General features: G+C 39.5%; 1 protein-coding gene and 1 pseudogene across 1 annotated transcript in view; both read left to right on the top strand.

Moving 5' to 3' along the window:
- Window positions 1–19,952, top strand: part of MORC1 (MORC family CW-type zinc finger 1) — a 138,697-nt gene that overhangs the window by 65,010 nt on the left and 53,735 nt on the right. The window contains exons 15-17 of the mRNA XM_014457002.2: window positions 8,486–8,614; window positions 11,814–11,919; window positions 15,648–15,786. Coding sequence (XP_014312488.1) covers window positions 8,486–8,614; window positions 11,814–11,919; window positions 15,648–15,786 — 374 coding nt within the window. The remainder of the gene's footprint in view (window positions 1–8,485; window positions 8,615–11,813; window positions 11,920–15,647; window positions 15,787–19,952) is intronic.
- LOC102441935 lies at window positions 2,567–2,901 on the top strand (annotated as a pseudogene).

Raw genomic sequence — 19,952 nt, 5'->3', positions numbered from 1 at the left:
ATAACTATGTATTGTGTTTAAAACTGATACTTATGCCAGCTCCCTGCAAACAGCAGGATGGTTCAGGAGTTCACTGGAGTGACTTCTCTTTTAAAAAATCACGGTCTTAGATTTTATCCATTTAACAGTGCTTTCACCTGGTAATTGAAATTAGCACTATTGACAGCACGTAAGCTTCCTTTTCTTTCTGACTGCACTTGTATTATTATCATGATAATGACATTTTTATATCTACAGTGAAGTTTCTTGCTAAAATACCTCAGAGGATCTCACTCATTTATATTGCAAATAAAATACTAAAAATCCTAGTGCCCTTCTTTTGTCTTGAATTAAATACACTTTTATTCTTAGTTTGATTTTTCCCTGTCGTATGAGAAGCAAGACCTCAAAAATCTCTTGTTATTCTTCTTATGTCTACCTTAAGTAAAAAAGATAAGTTGTATTCAATGATTGAATTCGAAACAGTGCAATCAAAATTAAATATAAATTGTATTAACAACAGCAACAAAATCTTTGACTCTTAAGAACACTGAGTCAGTCAGTGGGCTATGTATATGTATATGTATGTGTCTGAGTAAATTTAGGAGAGTCCTAATAGAGAGATAAACTGTGCTAACCCAGGAACTGGGCAGACATAGGTGGTTGATGAGGCGATTGCCCACAATAACACAGAACAGTCTATGAAGATGCTTTAGATTAGATTACCTAATTTTGATTTCCACATTGTAGACAGAATTAGAAAAACTGGAGTGTATCCAAAGGACAACAATGACAATGACTAAATAAAATTACAACCTAAAAAGAGAAGGTAAAATTTATTTCTTCCTGAGGGGAGACTCAGAAGAAGCCTCTCTCCTTTTTAAAAAAATTATTAAATATTTTTATTGATTTTTAATTTTTGTTAATCCTCACCTGAGGCTATTTTTCCATTGATTTTTACAGAGAGTAGAAGGGAGGGGGCAAGACAGTGAGAGAAACATCTATGTGAGAGAGGGACCAGGGCCAGGGATCAGGCCTGCAACTGAGGTACATGCCCTGAACCCTGGTACATGTCCTTGACTGGAATCCAACCCAGAACCCTTCAGTCTAAGGCTAATGCTCTATCCACTGAGCCAAACTGGCTAGGGCCAAATATTTTTATTGATTTTTAGAGAGAGAAGAAGGGAGAAAGAAACTCGATGTGAGAGGGAAATACTGACCAGCCGACTCCTGCACACCCTCTATTGGGGATCGAGCCCTGCAACCTGGGTATGTGCCCTAACCAGGAACTGAACCAGCAACCTTCTTATTTTTCTTTTTTTTTTTATTGCTTAAAGTATTACAAAGAGTATTACATATGTCTCCTTTTTTTTTTCTCCCCTTGACCTTCCCCTGGCCTCCCCTACCCCCCAGTGTCTTGTGTCCATTGGTTATGCTTATATGCATGCATACAAGTCCTTCGGTTGATCTCTTACCCGCCCCACCAACCCTCCCCGGACTTCCCGTTGTAGTTTGACAGTCTTGAACCGGCAACCTTTTGGTGCATAGAACGATGCCCAACTAACTGAGCCACACCAGCTAGAGCTCCTTAGTTTTGTTTTTGAAGATTTGTTATCATGAGGCCTCTGACCCTCTCCCTTCTAGTCTTCAGTGCACAGAAGAATGTGGTTCTGAACTGGGAGTCAGGAAGCCCTAGGTGACCTAGAGTATGGCTAGAAGTTCTTGAATCCCAGTCTACCAGTTCTTGTCTAAAATGGCATTATGCCTTATACATAAATATGCTACCATTTTCCAAACATGTACAGATATAGTTGTGGGTAGTAAAATGTAAAATCTCATAAAATGTTATTAAATTTACAGCTTATTTTTTTTTCAGCATGGATTTTCTCAGGTCAGGGATGGTAGTTCTGAAATTATTTTGCAGCTTAAGGAGATCCGCATGGGAAACCACTGGTATGGAACAAGAGAAATGATGCTACATTGCCAGGTGAAGTAATGAAGTTGCTGCCTAGAACAAGTTGGAGCAACTCAGCAGATTCCTGGGGTTTTGCTGTGGAGCTGACTGTGCTCACAGTAGAGTGGAGAAGTGAAGACATTCTGACTGCAGCTGCCGCCTGCTTCTGCCATTGACTGTACCCCTAAGTGAGACTGGCCCACTCCACTCTGCCACAAGCTGGAGCCAGAGAAGGCATGGGGCCATAAGCAGCTTCTCCACCGAAGACATCTTGCCTTGCTTTCCTTCAATTCACATAGAGCCCTTTGGGAAGTGATTGTCTGGGGCCTCTTTCATCTCACATGCACCACAGACTCTGAGCCAGTATGACAGCGATTGGCCTCTTGATCCTATCAAGAGTGTGCACAGGCATCACAGCCAACTGATCAGAATTGGCGTTTCACTGGGAACCAGTTTGCCGTTCCTATATTCTATGGAGAAAATAGATGACAAATGATCACACCATGGATCAGCTTAGGAAGGGTGGAACGGCTGGTTTATCTAAAGGTTAGAGAGTAGTCCTTCCTTTCTCGACCTCCAGCCATCTTGGCAGCTGCTCCTGTTTGGAGGCCATCCTGCACCTAAGGCAGGAAGATGATGGCCACAAAGAAGGTGAAAAAGGCGCTGAGTTGATCAACTCTAGGCTCCAACTTGTTATGAAAACTGGACAGTACATGCTGGTTGTACAAGCAGACTCCGAAGATGATCAGACAAGGCAAAGCAAAACTGGTCATCCTTGCCAGCAACTGTCCAGCCTTGAGGAAATTTGAAATAGAGCACTCTGCCATGTTGGCCAAGCCTGGTGTCCTTCTCTACAGTGGCAATGATATTGAATTGGAAGATACTACAGAGTATGCACACTACCTGTCATTGACCCAGGTGATTCTGGTATCATTAGAAGCATGCCAGAATAGACTAGTGAAAAGTAAATCATGCAACATTTTTCTTTAATAAAACTGACCAGAGCTTGGTTTAAAAAAAAAAAAAAAAGAGGGTAATGACAGGACAATATTCAACACAGGCAGAGACATGATTTTTAGTCCCCTGAGAATGGTATGCAATTTCTGTCTCAGGAGATCTTTAAAAACAGAAGATAATAATGTGTTCCTACATGAAGGCAGGAACCCGATGTAAATACCTTCTCTAGCTTATCATTTTCCTGGTGCTTTGATTTCATAAACTATTTGGGATTTCTTATTTTTATTTAAACCACCAGAGCTTTGCTTTAGCAGTTTATTACTGAATTTTGTTACTTCTCCCTTTGGGTAATTGCTTTCTTGGATGTCATTGTCCATTCTATGAAGAGATATGAAACTGACATCTCAGAAGGTGTTACATTTCTCCTGTTTTTCAGAGGCAAAATCTGTGTAAATTGCTCTTTTAGTTACTGAGTTTTGACAAATTTTCAGTAAGTTATTGCAGCATTTTATATTATTTTTTTCCTGGTTTTAAAAGGCTTCAAAAAAATTAATCAGATGAAATTAAACAGAAGCCTCCTGAATTAAATACTCCATTTATAACTAGCAGTAAATTAAGTTTTCACAGTTTTCTCAGATACTTGTTCTAGGAATTAGGACTTTAATTCTGTGTACATTAATCCCTGATTGTTCCATTAATTTAACAAGCTTGTTTATCCAAACAAAAGTCTCGAGATATGTATTCTTTTATAATTTTAAATATTACTTGTGTGTTTGTGCCGGGAGCCGGTCCATCCTTGCTGCTTGACACAGTCGCTGCAGGAAAGAAACATCTGCACAGCATATGTTTCAAGGGACCTGGCGTATATAGCATACTGTTCTTAATATGTTTACTCCCTTTACTGCCATGTGTTTTAACCAAGGTCACCTCTCCGAGAAAGGTTGTTTCCCCAGGTGGGGATTTTTCCCTGAAGTTAGGGAGGGGATACAACCCCTTAATTAAGTGCCAGGCGGGTAGTTAAGCTACATAATCTTTACTCCCTGGAATGGAGATAAGAAACGCCCTAACCTTTGTAATAGAAATTGACAGGATTAAAATCGGCTGGTATAAATACGGATGTAACAAGACAATAAACATCAGATCCTCATCACATCCTCATCAGCTCCTAACCAGAACCTAGCCAGAGAACATGGCAAAAGATCCTGGACAGAACCTGGCAACAGAACTTGGCTGGAGAACCTAGACAGAACATGGCAGGAGAACCTGGCTAGAGAACCTTGCAACAGAACCTGACTACAGAACCTAGCGAGAGAACATGGCACCAGAACTTGGTTGGAGATCCTGACCAGAACTTCGCTGGAGATCCTGGAGGGAGAACCTCGCTATGCTGATGAACTGAACCCTGTCTCCATGTCATTCCTTCTTCGCCAACTCCGTCCACACCTTTGGGGACCCCTGGACCCGCTGGGGTTGGACCCCAGCATGTTTGTAGCATTTTTTTTTACAGATTTTTAAATCAGAATACCTTGAGGATGTTGAAATAATATAGTTTTGGAATTATTAAATTTTGGGTTATCTACATAACTCTCTTCATAGTGGGTGTAAATATTTAAGATATATTTTTAAAAATCACATTTTGAAATTCCATTTTTTTGCTCTTAATGGACTTCTGGATGAAAGGTGTTACTGTACAGGCCAGCCCTCTGAGTCAGTGGGAGCGGGCTGTCCCCAACCTCGATCCTTGTCTTCTCATATAAATGAATTTATACAAGACCCTGATTGCACTGTGAAAAGCCAATTGATTAAAGCATGCAACCTTTATTGAAAAAAGCAAAGCAAGCAAACCTGAACATTTGGCTCATGAAACACAACAGGCTCTAGCTGATCGACGAGCAGATTGGGAGGGGGTCCGAGGCATTGTATACCCTCCTATCTATAGGTCTCAAAATTCCTCTGCCAAATATTTTGATACAAATTAATTCTCAAGTCCTCTTTTTTTCTTTTTTCTTTTTACTTCGTTAATGGCATTTCCAGAAATCATGAGAAGCACCTGACAACTATATTTTGCCAAGCCTTGAGACTGCTGGCTTTTCTGGAAGTAAAATTGCCCCCCTTTCTGTATTCCCTCATTTGGGTTTTTTTTTTTTAACAGTTTATTCTGTGTCCATGGCTCCTTGGCTGGGGAAGATAATGGTTTGTTAGTTACAAGCTGGTTGCAGATTACCCACACTATTTGGCCTTGTTTTAACTTTCCTGTCTCAGTTTCCCTATTCCTCCTGCCCTGGAATTTTGTGACAGCTATACATATTTTAACACTTGTATCTTTTAACTTTTACATTAAAGTTAAGCAATTTATACACCACCATTAGAATATTAGAATATTTTGATTTTGACTATATACTTACCTTTATCAGTGAATTTCATATATTTAGGTCTTCAGGTTACTAATTATTGTCCTTTCATTTCAGTTTGGAGAACTCTCTTTAACATTTCTTGTAAGGCAGATCTAGTGGTAATGAACTCCCTGAACTCTTGTTTGGGACATTCTTTATTTCTCCATTTCTGAAGGAGAGCTTTTTCAGATTAAGTATGCTGGGTTGGCATGTTTTTCTCTTTCAGCCCTTTGATAATATCATCCAACTCTTTCCTGATATGCAAAAAAAAAAAAAATCTGATTATTGACTAATGGGTTCCCTTATATGGAAGGAACTTATTTTCTCAAGGAGGATTTTTTTTTTCTCTATAGTCTGAGTAACACATGAAAATAGAAACTGACATGATATGCTTTCTCCCACTGCCTTTCCTCTGGACAACTGGCTTATCTGCTTGCTGAAGCATCTTCCTAGTTCAGGGTCCACTCCATGGAAATTTGTTTTAATAACATCATAAGTTGTACATGATGGACTAGCTTCCATCTGAAGAGAAAAAGCCAAGGTTTCATTGGCAATTAGAAAAACCCATTTCTGATTTCGAGTTTAAAAACGTTCTTTGCCCTGGTTGTTGCCTTGAATAGCATATCTTCCATCAGTTCTGGTCAGTAGGTGTTTGGCATAGTGAATGTTCTATTTGTGCCTTTGATAGCCTGCAATTCCTTAGTATTATTTAATCCTGTAAGTAAATATTAAGCTCTGTATGTCAGCTACTGAAAACAAAGATCCTGAACGTCATCACTGTCTTCAAGGATTTCCTTATCCAAAGGGGGAAATAGGCACAAAGTAAACTAAAATGTGATGTGTGTCAGCGCTATAAGTGGTGTGATCACAGAGCATGTATCACTCTACCCTCGAGGAGTGTGTGTGTATGTTTCTAACATCCTAGTAGTTTTATCACTCTTAAATGTTTGTGTCAGGGTTCACAGTTGATATGCGCTTTCAAATGTAGCTGTGTTGTGTTAACTGCATTTAGTTAATGTTTTTGGGGAAAGACAGTATTTCACCTTCGTTTTACCCCACAGAACACATTAATGAGGTATTTTGTCAAGACTAGCAGCAGTAGTTTTTGAGGGCTTCTTAGGCACTGGATGCTGAGCTGTGCTGAGGGCATGCAAAGTTTTAAAGCACAGTTCCTCCTTTGAAAGGCACAGTCTTCTGAAGGAAGTAACATTTAGAGAGAAGATAAATGCAATTCAAAAGCAACTTAAATTTCTGCAGGGTTCTATAGTTTTAAATGTGCCTTCACGTGTATTCTTTTTGATAAACCTGTTGGGCAGGTTATTGGAAATGCGTACTTTATGATTAAGAAATTTTAGTGGCTTTCCACAATTATACCAGTGAAGTGTGCCAGAGACAGCAATTGAAGCCACCTTACTTTAATCAGTAACTCTTACCTTAACTGACTAGTTCTTGTGGAAATCAGAGGAAAAGTCTTTACGAGCCCAGTCCAGACACCAAAAGACTACATCAGGATTTGGTGTGCAGCATAGAAATGGAGTCAGGGCTGGGCCAAGACCAAATGCTGAGCAAAAAGCAAAAATATGAAAGTTTGAATTGAGAAAAACCCAAGAAGCAGAATCTAAAGGGAAATCTGAGTAGAGAGATGTTAGGGATTTTGTGCAGAGACCATGGGAAACTGGGAATTTGTGAGGGCAGCTTTCAGCCCAGCCCAGTTGTAAAGTCTCTTTTGAAGGCTGTCTGGTCTTCCAGGCACATAGCATTCTGAATCTAAATTTTAACAGGATTAGTAAGGTGTAAGGATGCTTATTGGTATTTTGCATGAATTACACAGTCGTGTGATATATGGCCGGTCCTATTTCATGCATTTTAATTCAAAGGTTTATATTTTAGAGCCTCATTTTGAACTTTGTAATTGATGAAATGTTCTCTATCTGTCACATTTCAAGTGCTCAGTTGTCACATGTGGTTAGTGGTCAACATATTGGACAGAATGCTACACATAATTCTTTTTTAAAAATGTATTTTTAAAGTAATATATGTACATGTAAAAATATTGAGTTTTTAGAAAGTGAAAAAATGGAAAGTAAAGTACCTCCCCTGTCTTTCTCTCAATCTCTATCTCTTTCTCCAGTGGTTTTCCCTATTAAAACTCTTTCCTTTCAGGAAAAAAAATGTCCACCAAAGTTTTATATGTATAGTAGAGGCCCAGTGCACAAAATTAGTGCATGGGTAGGGCCCCAGTGGCTGCCTTCCTTTGTTTCACACCACCCCCTGGTGGTCAGTGCACATCTAACTCCTGGTCAGTCGCACTCCCGCCGGTGGGGACAATTTGTATATTAGTCTTTTATCATATAGGATGCTTTTTATAAATCACAATAGTTGACTATACTAGGTAGGCTGTTTTACATTTTTTAAATAAAATTAAAACTCTGTCTTGGATGTCTTGATGAAGTAATACATTTAGCTTTAACTCCCTGTTTTAAAGGTTTTCTTGGTTGGAAATGGAATTTACTCATTCCGTATTCTAGTCTTTCACGTTGTTTCCTTTCTCCCCTTTTTTTCTGTTCAAATAGTAATTTGTATACGGCCATTGTTGTATACGTTTGTAGGGAAGATTCCTATCAGTGCAATTGCTAGATGGTCCTTCATGACAAGTGCTGTTTCTAAGCAAGGAAGGAGTAGAGAATCTGGCATGAGGGTAGGGCATAAACAACAAAGACTGGTAGAAAAGGGAGGCAGAGACAAAGATAAACTCTGGCTGTGAGACAAGATCATAAATATCTGTATAAGTAGTCTTAAGGGTTGCCTTTAAGTTTATTCAGTGCCATCCTTCCTGGGAGTACTTAAGAAAAATGTTTTAAATGTCAGTGTATTTCATTGCAAATATATATATACATATATTTATGTATATACTACATGTATATACTGCTGTTGTATTTGGTTTTATTATAAAGATATTGCATATTTATTATATACAGGTTGGAAAATGTAAGAAAGTATAAATCAGAAAACAAATTTCACCCATACTCAGAGAAAACCAAGAATACTTTAACATCTTATTTCTGTGTATTCATTTTTACATAGCTGAGATCATATTGTACATACATGTGTTTATATCTAAACTTTCCTTTGCTTATCATCTTAATCTTGTTGATTTTCTTTTATTACTTTTTTCCTGTTTTTTGATTTATTATTTTTTTAGGTAATAGAAACCTTACATTGTTTTGGAATGAATTTGGATACCAGAATAACAAGGACACAGAGAGGTCTTTAGAGTCTATTCAGTATCAAAGAAGACAAGCCATGGCCATCCCATTCATCATTCAGTGTGGTGAGTGTTGAATTCCATTCAAATTAGCAATCATTTAGTGAGTTTTTAAATATGCAAGTCATTGTGCCAGTAAATGGTGCCTGAAGGAGACAAAGGTGGTGGGTAAAACCTGATTTTTACATGCAGTGAGGTTAGAGTCTAGGAGAAAGGTTAAGATAAGCATGAAATTATAGAGGTGAAATTCAGATGTAAAAGATGATGTAAAGAGGCACAAAGTTCTATGAGGGTTCAAAAAAGGAGGAAGTTGAAGCAAGGCTTCATGACAGAGGTAGCTTTTGCCATGATCTTTAAAATAGAATTTTGATAGGCAGAGATGTAGCAGGAGATATGTGTTAATATCAGATATATATTCAGCTAAAAATTTAGGGGTGGAATGATATAAACAGTTATCTTTCTTTTTTTAAATTCTTTATTGCTTAAAAGTATTACATATGTCTTCTTTTTCCCCCATTGACCTCTCCCCAGCCATTCCCTCCCCACCCTACCCCAGCACATGCCCTCACTCCCTACTGTCTGTGTCCATGGGTTATGCTTATATGTACGCATACAAGTCCTTTGGTTGCTCTCTTACCACCACCACCACCTCACCACCTCACCACCCTTCTCTGCCTTCCAGTTTGTTCGATGCTTCTATGTCTCTGGATCTATTTTTGTTCATCAGTTTTGTTGTTCATTATACTCCACAAATGAGTGAGATCATGTGATATTTATCTTTCTCCAACTAGTTTTTTTCGCTTAGCATAATGTTCTCCATGTCTCTCCATGCTGTTGTGAATGGTAAGAGTTCTTTATTTTTCACAGCAGCATAGTATCCCATGGTATAGATGTACCACAGTCTTCTAATCCACTCATCTGCTGATGGGCACTTAGGCTGTTTCCAAATCTTAGCTATGGTAAATTGTGCTGCTATGAACATAGGGATGCATATATCCTTTCTGATTGGTGTTTCTGGTTTCTTGGGATATATTCCTAGAAGTGGGATCACTGGGTCAAATGGGAGTTCCATTTTTAACTTTTTGAGGAAACTCCATACTGCTTAAAATAGAGGCTGCACCAGTCTGCATTCCCACCAGCAGTGCAAGAGGGTTCCTTTTTCTCTGCATCCTCTGCAGCACTTGTCATTTGTTGATTTGTTGATGATAGCCATTCTGATAGGTGTGAGATGGTACCTCATTGTTGTTTTGATTAACATCTCTCTGATGATTAGTGACTTTGAGCATGTTTTCATAAGTCTCTCGGCCTTCTGTATGTCCAGTTTCAAAAAATTTCTATTTAGGTCCTTGGCCCATCTTTTGATTGGATGTTTATCTTCCTTTTGAAACAGCCATCTTTCTGTTTTTAATACCTACTACTGTGCTAAATATATAGTTGGTACTTAATAATTGACTACTGAATACATGAATGATGACTAAATAATAAAAAACAAAAATATCAGATTAAATAAACATGTTAGAGGGTCTCGAATGCCAAGATAAGGAGTTTTTACTTTGATAAGCAATGGAAAGGCATTGGACATTATTTGATAGGAGAATAACATCATTGAAGCACTGAGCACTTATTGTGTTCCTCTGGTGTATCTTCTAGCCACTATTCCTAGGATTAGAGAATTAAAGAGACTCTGTTATCTGCAAGGAGTCTGCTGTCCAGTGAGGGAGCCAAGCAAACAAATAAAGTACACCATAGTCTGTAAGACTGTGTGGTTAGTTACACAGAGCCAAGCGAACACCTCCCTAACCTTGAGCCTTGGGTTAAGCACCTGACTGATCTGATGTGTGCAAGGTATTGCCAGAATCCAATCTCTAGTAATATGGAGCTATGAAATGAAGCAAATTCCTTAATTTCTCTAAGCCTCAGCTTCCTTTTTCATAACATGAGGTTAGTATTTATAGCTACATCAGACAGTTCTGTGCAAATAAAATGTATTAGCATATGTAAAGTTTACTAAGCGCATAGGAGAGTGTAATAAGGTTCTCCAGAGAAACAGAACCAATAGAATGGCTGGCTGGCTGATGAAAAAAATATATAAGATAGATAGGTAGATAGATGTTAATTATTGAGAATTGGCTTACATGATATGGAGACTAACAAGTCTAAGATCTTTACTCAGCAAGCTGGAGACCCAGGAGAGCCATTGGTTTAATTCCAGTTTAAGTCTGAAGGCCTGAGAACCAAGAGACCCAATGATGTAGTTCCAGTGTAAATGTTGACAGGCTCAATACCCAGAAAGAACGAGCTTATGTTTTAATTTGAGTCTGAAGGCAGGAAAAAGCTTGTGTCCTAGCTCAAGACAATCAGGAAAGAGAAGTTCCTTTTTACTCTCCAGGGGGTCAGCCATTTTTTGTTTTATTTAGGCCTTCAACTGATTGGATGAGGCCCACCCCACATTAGGGAGGACAATCTTCTTTACTCAGTCTATCAATTCAAATGTTAATCTCATTCAAAACACCCTCACAGACACATTCAGAATTGTTTGACCAAGCACCCCATGGCCCAGTCAAATTGACATGAAATTAACCAGCACAGATAATGTCTAGCAATGCTGGCTTTTATTATTATTACTATGTATGTTAACCCTCAGAAACCTTTTAGGTAAGTACCAATAGAATTTCTTCTTACAGATGATGATACTGAAACATAGAGACATAATTTGTTCAAGATCATAGACATAGTAACTGGTGGAGCAGTTCCGGTTCTTACCTACTGTGCAAACTGCCTCCATCAAAGATGAACAGAGAGAAGTGTTTACCTAAGACGCATTAGCAGTGTGTCTGGGAGGAGTTCAAGATTAAAGTTAAGAATAGTCTGGAGAATATGGAGTGTCTTGGTCCTAAAAGCAAGGAGGGACTGTAAGGGAGAAATGGACAAGGAAGGCAATGAAAATGGGAAAGGGAAGTCACTGGAAGTTTTCATGTGGTTTAAGAAGAGAGATCAATTACTTCAATAATTTTGGCTGAAAGTAGCAAAAACCAATTGGAAAGAACTATTATTATTATTATTATTTGTTAGGAGTGTCCAAGGGTAGTTCACAGAATCCTAGACTAGTTGTGCCATCAAGTGTAATGGTATATGATCAAGGATTCACTTGCCTGTGGCTGGAAAGATACCTCATACTTTTGGTTTATGCAACCTGACGTCTTACTATGAAGGATTCACTTCTGACTGTGGTCTTTCTTGTGTGTGATTTTGTTTTGATGATCAGATCTTTGCCTTAAATGGAGAGTCTTGCCTCCCTCTACTGATTATCTGGAAAAAGAACTTTTGGACGCCTGGATTTGTGCTAATAATCCTAACCTCTCAGAAAACAGGTAGTGTTTGATGGTTTTCTAAAATTTTTATCCATTTTTGAATTCCTGAAATACATATGTATGAAACTGGAAAATGTCAGCTATAGGTACATTTCAGCTTAGTCTCTGCCATCCCCTAGAACTCTTTCTAGCACCTGGCCAGTTGTGGAAAGATAGTTGATTAGTGTGCTTTTCCATCAAGATAAAAGAGACCTGGATGTAATGCTTTGTAAACATTGGGGCGTGCAGCTCTATGCTTTCACTGGTGGGGGACTACCACTCATATTTAAGAGATCTGCCTGTTAGTTCGTTTTCACACAACATAGCACCTTAAAAGACAGGAGTTTTATCCAGATGGTGTCTCCAGGAGCACTAAACTGTTAGACCACGTGCATTTTCTATTTAAGTCATATATTGATTTCATTGCTTTGTGCTCTTGGAGGAAGAAGTTCAGACAAAAGCAGGAAAAAGACCAATTAAATATTGATGAATGCCGGTGTTATTACAAGTCCTTTTAAACTTACATTCTTTTTCTTGGGGGAGGCAGAAGAGTTAGTATACCCCTTTAATAAAGTCACTCCTAAATCAAGCATTGTTTTTCCATGGCGTTTGCTGTAAGTCCTTTGGCCTGGATAAGTAAATCAATGTTGCTAATACAGACAATAGTGTAATAGCTCTTGTTGGATTACTTTTATCCAGTCTAGAAAAAATAAAGAACAAATAAAAATTTTTTAAAGAAGAAAACATTCAGAAACTGCTACTACAACCCCACCTGGAGTCCCCAGGTTAATCATATTTAGAAACTAAGAAAATAAGTCAGATGACAGACAGGGCTCTTAGATTTCACATGATCCGGGGTTTTCTAGGTTCCCCTTCTTGGTTTGCAGCAGAACCTGTTTTGTTTTCCCCCAAATAAAATTTGCTTCAGACCCTAAATATATGAACTAGATAAATGCAGAACTGTCCCATTTTGAATTGAAGTTTGGGAATTTGGGGGCCAAAGGTACCCATCCACTTCCCACTTCTGTTCCCTACTGTCTGCAAAGAGCCTAGAGCTCCAGGGAGTGCGCTTACAAAACACTGATCTAGTCTCGCGTCTTCATTGTAGAGACGTGACAAGTGAAGCCCAAATGGGGCCTCAGAAACCTGTTCATGAAGCCATTGGCCAAGGTCTTTTGATTCCTCACCTGATTTCAGCCCTAATTTGGAACTTACACATCTCCCAAATAGGAATAAAGTGTTGGCTTAGTTTCAGTATTAATAGCCTGATATGTAGTGTTTTCATAGCCAGTATCATTATTTTTATCAAAGTGTTACCAAAAGTTTGTTGCTGCTGTTGTTTTTAAATTTCTGTGTGGAAAGACCTGTGCTTGAAAATGTAAATAAAACTGACCTAAGCCCCCAACCCTCAAAAAAACCCACAAAAGAATAGTTAATAACATTGATCACTTATTGTGACCTAAGAACTTTTCATACAGCATAGGTTAGTGTTTTAGAGTTCAGACCCTGGAGCCAGACTGCCTGGGTTTGACTCCTAGCTCTACTAGCTGTGAAAAACCTTGGACAAGTGTCCAATCTCTCTCTTTTATTTTTTAATACGTTTTAATTGATTTTAGAAAGAGAGGAAGGGAGAGGGAGAGAGAGATGGAAACATGGATCAACTGCTTCCTACACACCCTCTTCTGGGGATCAAGTCTGTAACCCGGGCATGTACCCTGACCAAGAATTGAACTGGTGACCTCTTGTTGCATGGGACCAAGCTCAGTCCGCTGAGCTATACCAGCTGGGGCCCAATCCCTTTTACACTCAGCTTCCCATCACCTAGAGTGGGTGTAACAATAGTATCTTTTGCATCTTTTCTGGGTCTAGCTGAACCCCTTGTAAAGTCAATCTGCCATGTCCCTGGAGAATTTTTGCCCCTCTCCACAGAACTAACCAAGTACCTTTGATTTCATAGATTAGTCTTAGTCGTTTCTTTATTGCCAAATTATCATTACTTATACTCTTACCCTTTTCTCCTTGAAAAGTGGTGATGCCATCAGAGAGCACTGTTTCAAAGCTGTACTAATTCTGTCTCTTTTGCACATCAAAACAGTGCCACTTGTGACAACAGGCGAGATAAATTTAGCCATGTTGACAGAAAACTGATGGACCAAGCCTAAAATGCAGAAAGTTCTTTTATACTTATAATTTCTTTTTAAGTCCTTGCTTCGCTAAATATATGGAATTATATATTAAAATTTAACTCACCCCCCCCCAAAAAATCTTTGAAGACATTTGAATGGATGGCACCTTCATAAAATACTTGGGGTTTCTCTTTTTTGAATAAAAACTTAATGCTGCCACAAGGTTCTTTTCTCCCACGAAATAGGAACCTTATAGGTATCGCCTCACAGGTGTCTTCATCTCAACACCACATATATAGTAGGTGTCCCCTGATTTCAATAACAACAAATACCACATGTGGGTGGAATTAAGTGTGTGAAGTTCTTTCATAGTAGTACTTGGATTTGCTTGTAGTTCTCTGTTGGTAGGTATAAGATATATATAAGCTGCAGCTCCACAAAGCAAAGAAATTGTGGGTTTGATCTGCTTCAGATCAAAAGTGCTTATGCACTGTTTCAGATGAGAGAACGTCTCTCTATTCCCAACCTCCTCCTCCTCCCTCTCCTAGCCTAACACACATGTATTTTGTCCCTTCCCTCTCCTTTTCCTATTACCTATGTCATAGAAAACCCCTGTGTAAAGCAGGCTTTAAGAATTGACCTTAACATTTTGACCTTAACCGCACATCCCCAGCCATGAACAAAGCCATGCCCAGGGGGAGTGGAACCTCTCATCCTTGCCAAGCCTCTATTCCAGGGTGAACAATATAATCTCTCAGTTTTTCAACAGTTTGGCTAACTCAGCTCCCAGCACAGAGCCACAAAACCAAAAGTAGGGGAAAAGGCCTCAAACCTTTCAAATCCTATGTCCCAAAAGTCATTAGCACTTTTTGTAGCCATAGCAGGGGAAACCCTCATTCACAGCCTGTTTATTGTCATTTAGACACAATTCTACGTGATGATATACATGCTGACACACTGATGGTTAGAGGTTGGGAAGCAGAGTGATCACCAGAAGCAGATACACAGACAGCAGCGGAGAGAGGACGCTGCAGCAGGGGGTGTTATTGGGGGGTTATTTGGTGGAGGACTCTGCCACTCCCCCCGGGCTGTCAGTGAGTGCGTCACATCAAGGCCCTTCACAGTGATCCCGGACCAGCATGCAGAGGGTCCGTGTGTTTCAGAAGCAGAACTGTTTGGTGTATGGTAGACAGACAGATGGATTTCTATCCCTAATATGTTTTTTTTGAGGGGAGCGGAATGTTTAATAATAATAATAAGATAAGATTTAATTATCTAAAAACATTTTTGCAAAAGGCCTCATTTCCTGATAATGGGAGATAAACGAAGCATTAGTAAATACTAGTAATGAAGAGCTTTCTCATTCTGGTAAATATATACTACCTTTCACTTTTTTCCATTGAGCTGCTCCCCCCCCCCCCCCATTAAGCTCTTTTTCATGATTTAAGGTCTTGTATTTCCTAAAGTCATCAATACAATGCTCTTCCCTTATATTCAAATTTTGGAAATAAGACATAAAGACTTATTATGCTTGTAGAAGTAAATAATCCTTTACAGACAGTAAATAGTTTTATGTTCCCTCCTGATGTTATTATATATCTCTTGTACTTGTTGATTGTGAAGTTGTCATCAGGCGGAACGCTTACCTCCCATCCCCCTGGGCACCATGAGCACAGTATCACTATCAAAAAATGAGAAAGAGAAGCGACTTCAGGAATCAGTCCGAAGGTATCAGGATCAACTGGCAGAACAGCAGCTGGAGGTAAGCAGTTAATTCTTTTCAAAATCCACCCTGACGCTTGAGCTGTTGGTTTCATGTGTGCAAATGACTAATGGTTTACCCAGGTTAAACATTCACCCTCTTTTTTCCATCCTCTTTTGTCGCCTCCTCCCAATTTTGGACCTAAGGATTGTTCTAGAGGTGAGCCACAATGGCTCCCGGGGGCCAGACAGGGAGGAGAGTTCTTAAAAAATACTGGAATGTGTTATCTGAGTCCAACTGCACAGCAGTGGTGTGAGGAGCGGGGAGCTTATTTCCATTCTAGGAATGCACGCAGAGCCTCATAGAGGTCACCCCGAACGTCAAAGGTCAAGTGGTCGAGACTGGGACACCAGTCTGTGTGACTCCAAAGGTTAGGCCCTTTTAAATTTATTAAGCTTCTTCCTTAAGGGCAGAATTTTTAGGTAAAGAGTTGTTCTTTTAAAAAAATATTAGCCTGTTAATACAGAAACTCAGAATCATATTTAATTGTTAAGAAAATTCAATGAATAAAACATTACTATCAGTAAATGTAGGTAACCATGACAATTTCAAGTGAAGGAAAATTTGCAGAAATATTGTTTTAATCTCTGCTCTAATAAAGTCATTAGATCTCTGTTTCCTTTATGGATTTGGCACCCAAATTCAATAATTTTTAATAGTATAGCATGTCAACTTCTTCAAATAGCACTTGAGAAGGTCAGCCGCCTATGTCCAAATGTGTGACCCCTCTCTCTACATGTCAGGACATAAACTGCTCATTCAAATAGAAAAGTCTTTTGCAGAGAGGGAGGTAAGACCCCCTAGACTTAATGCCTTATTATTATGTGTATTCCTGCGCTCTTAGAAGATAAGCCTTCATTTTTACCCCGGTTTCTGTTTTCTTTCCTGGGCTCCCCCCTTGCTAGGGATCTGCCATGCAAATCAGCTGCCATCTGAAACCGGATTTGCATATCACAGCCAAAGAAATCTGACCCTCCTTTATAGCCTGGAGTCTCAGGATTTCTTTGGGGAAAAATACTGATAGTCACTTTGGGAATACATTCTCCTATGCATTCCCTATCACCCTAAAAGCAGCTCAAATTTCTACAAATTTAGAGCCTCTGGTCCTGGGTTTTATAACAGGTCAGAAGTAAAGGAGGGTATCACAGTCTGTGCTTATTTTCCTAAATAATTAGGTGGAGTCATATCTTTCCACTGTGGAATGTCTTAATTTGTTCCGTTTCTTATTTTGTTTACCACTCCTGGTAGCTCTGTGGAGGCATTCAGCACAACCTGAATTGATTTGATCTTTGTTGTTGTTGTTTTTTCCCTATAAGGTAAAGGCCAGACTTGGCCCTTGCAAGTACCAGTGCCCATCATGAAGTCTTAACTACCTTTCTGTTTGTTAGGATTGGATGTTTTATTCATTAGTGAGGTAGAGGTTTTGATTGATGGCCGCTGGTGGAATAACAGATTTGGGCCATCCATTCTGTTTATTCTTTCTTTCTTGGTAGTTGACTTTTTCATAAAAAGTTGAGCCAGGTTTGCCGATTCAGTCTGTTTCAAATATAAGCAAAGATATTTAGCAGTACTCAAGTAGAAAACTACTTCCACCAGTTCAAAGGATATAGATTGCTCGCCATTCTCTTTGCCCCATTTTGTGAAAATAAGCCTAGCATCTCAATATCAGGAAATAATTAGAGGCATGCCAGATAATTATTGTTTGCCCACCTCCTGCTCTCTCATCCTGCTTCCGATACAAATGCCTACTTATCCATTGACCAGACCTGTGAAGCAAGTATAGAAATGACCTAAATTTGCATACCCCACTTCTTAATCTCTTGTGCTTCAACTTTCATGGCAGAAGGTATCCTGATCTAAAAATTGGACAGTTGACTATATAAATCAAATACCGTTCTGGATCTCAGATTCTGTGGTTCTGGGCTTTTGTCACTGACAACCAGGAGGGATCGAATAATGGCAAGGTAGCATTATGGTACTAGTATGAGAAATCAGCTACAGCTTCTTCTCCACCCCTCATATCCTCCACTGGTGTGCAGAGTAGCTCATTCTAACTTCTAAGAGCACCACCCACAGGACGCCCTAGTTAGAGAAGAGTCACAATGAGTTAGAACACTATTCCGATAAGAGAGGTATTCCAATGATTGGACCCATTCCTCTGGGAGAAAATGAAGTAGCTAGGTCCAGAGCTGTCATTTCAACGGATGGTTTCTTATAAAATCCTCACCACATTCCAGCTAATTTCATCAATTATAACAACAGAGGGAAGTACCGTTCAAAGAAGTTAAATAACTTGAATCAAGTCACACATCTTTAAATAGTGAAGTTGGGATTGTTTCCTTTTTGCTTCATTCTAGCACTGATCTCATGCTCTCACAGGATAAATACAGACAAAAAGGACCCGAGAACATTTACAAAGGCAACAAACAGATCATATTTGTTAGGGAAATGTGTGCGTTTTCTCTAATAAATCTAATAGGTGAGCTCAAATTCAAGATATAATTAATAGGCTGTGTCAGCAAGCCAAGACCCTCTTTATTCCTTGTGCTTCTGAAACAGTCCACTCCACTTTCTCCTTTCTGAGTAAATGAAGGAGTAATCTGTTCCTAACTGCTTCTCTAGCTCACCCCGTACCTGCTGTTTTCTATAATGAGTGACTAGTGCCACCTGATGGCCAAACTGTGAAGCATTTCCATTCTACTAGTTGGCCTATTATCTGCATAATTTTTATTCTTTTTTTCATTAAACCCAGATGACAATTTAAAACCATAAAGTAGAGCTACACTTCTCCATTTCTTTGTTTTAACTTACAATTTAGATTCTCATCTACCTTCAGTTGTATGACAAGGATGAATGTGTCTTGATTGTGCCCAAGAAATATAGTTTGGGATACATTTCATTCAGGGTTTTTTGGCATCACTTTAAATCCACTTGATGCTCTCAGTCCTTTAGAAGAAAGATGATAACTTAATTCCCTGAATGAAGCCTACTCATATTTACCCATTTATACATAAGCAATGGGTAGTATCTGTAAAAGGCTAAGCGACCATCTGACCGTCCAACTGGTAGCTTGATGTGCACTGACCACCAGGAGGCAGACACTCAGCACAGGAGCTGCCAAGCTGTGGTGACTTGGCAGCTGTGGTTCTCAGATGACGCACCCGGAACCAGAGAGAAAGGAGCCTGATTCTAGGGTGCGTCACCCGAGAACCACCCTCTCGCAATCTGGGACCCCTTGGGGGATGTCGGAGAGCCAGTTTTAGCTGGATCCCCGCAGGCCAGGCCAAGGGACCTCACCTACCAGAGGGACCCCACTCACTCCACAGACAACCTTTGAACTTCGGTGCCCGGCCCAGGTGCGGCTGGGCAGGGAGGGACCAAGGAAGGTTGGCTCCAGGGCGTGTCCGGCCCATCTCGCCCAGTTCAGCCCTGCCGGCCACCTTCTAATTAATTTCCTTTCATTGTGCACGAATCTGTGCCCTGGGGCACTAGCGTTTATATAATCATATGTTTGTGCAAATGGGCTGTATTGCTTATGTGCCCTCTAGGTCTTTCTGGGTTAAATTTTCTAATCAATATTTATTTCTTATCCTACAGTGAGTCCAGGCTTTCTTATTTGAGACCAGTTACTTTTCTTGAATTAGTTTCTTCCCTCCTATAGGGTCTCCTCCTGAGCTGCTCCGTGCTCCTTAGCATGTTCTCCACTTCCATGCTGCTCCGAGTGCTCTTCTTCCTGCTGTTTTGTCATTTTGTCATCTTCCTCTCCCTCATCCTTCAGGATCTGAAACTAATGTCATTCCTGTATGAAGTCTTCTCTCATTTCCGTTTGTCCTTGATGGGTGTCTTTTTTCAAGCAAATTTTGCTTTATCCCCGGTATTATAGTTACTTGTGTATATAATGTCTCCTATATTAGACTGTAAGCTTTTTGAAAGGTGGGACCATTTTTATTTATCTTTGCATTCCCAACAACACTTAGGCCTGGATCTTTTACATAACAGGTGTTTGCCAAAGGAATTTGATTTATGCAGAATTCTTTACAAATAAGTACAAAAAGAAATATTTCTCATTTGAGTGGATTGGTTGACTCTACATAGGTTGCACTTAAACCTTTTGCATATGTTATTGTAAACCAAAATGTCCTTACACTTGCTCAAAATGAAGTGTT

The sequence above is a fragment of the Myotis lucifugus genome, unplaced genomic scaffold (genome assembly GCF_000147115.1).
Source record: "Myotis lucifugus unplaced genomic scaffold, Myoluc2.0 scaffold_67, whole genome shotgun sequence".
Lineage (NCBI taxonomy): Eukaryota > Metazoa > Chordata > Mammalia > Chiroptera > Vespertilionidae > Myotis > Myotis lucifugus.
The sequence above is the reverse complement of the archived record's forward strand: the minus strand, read 5'-3'. Positions and strand labels throughout refer to the sequence as shown.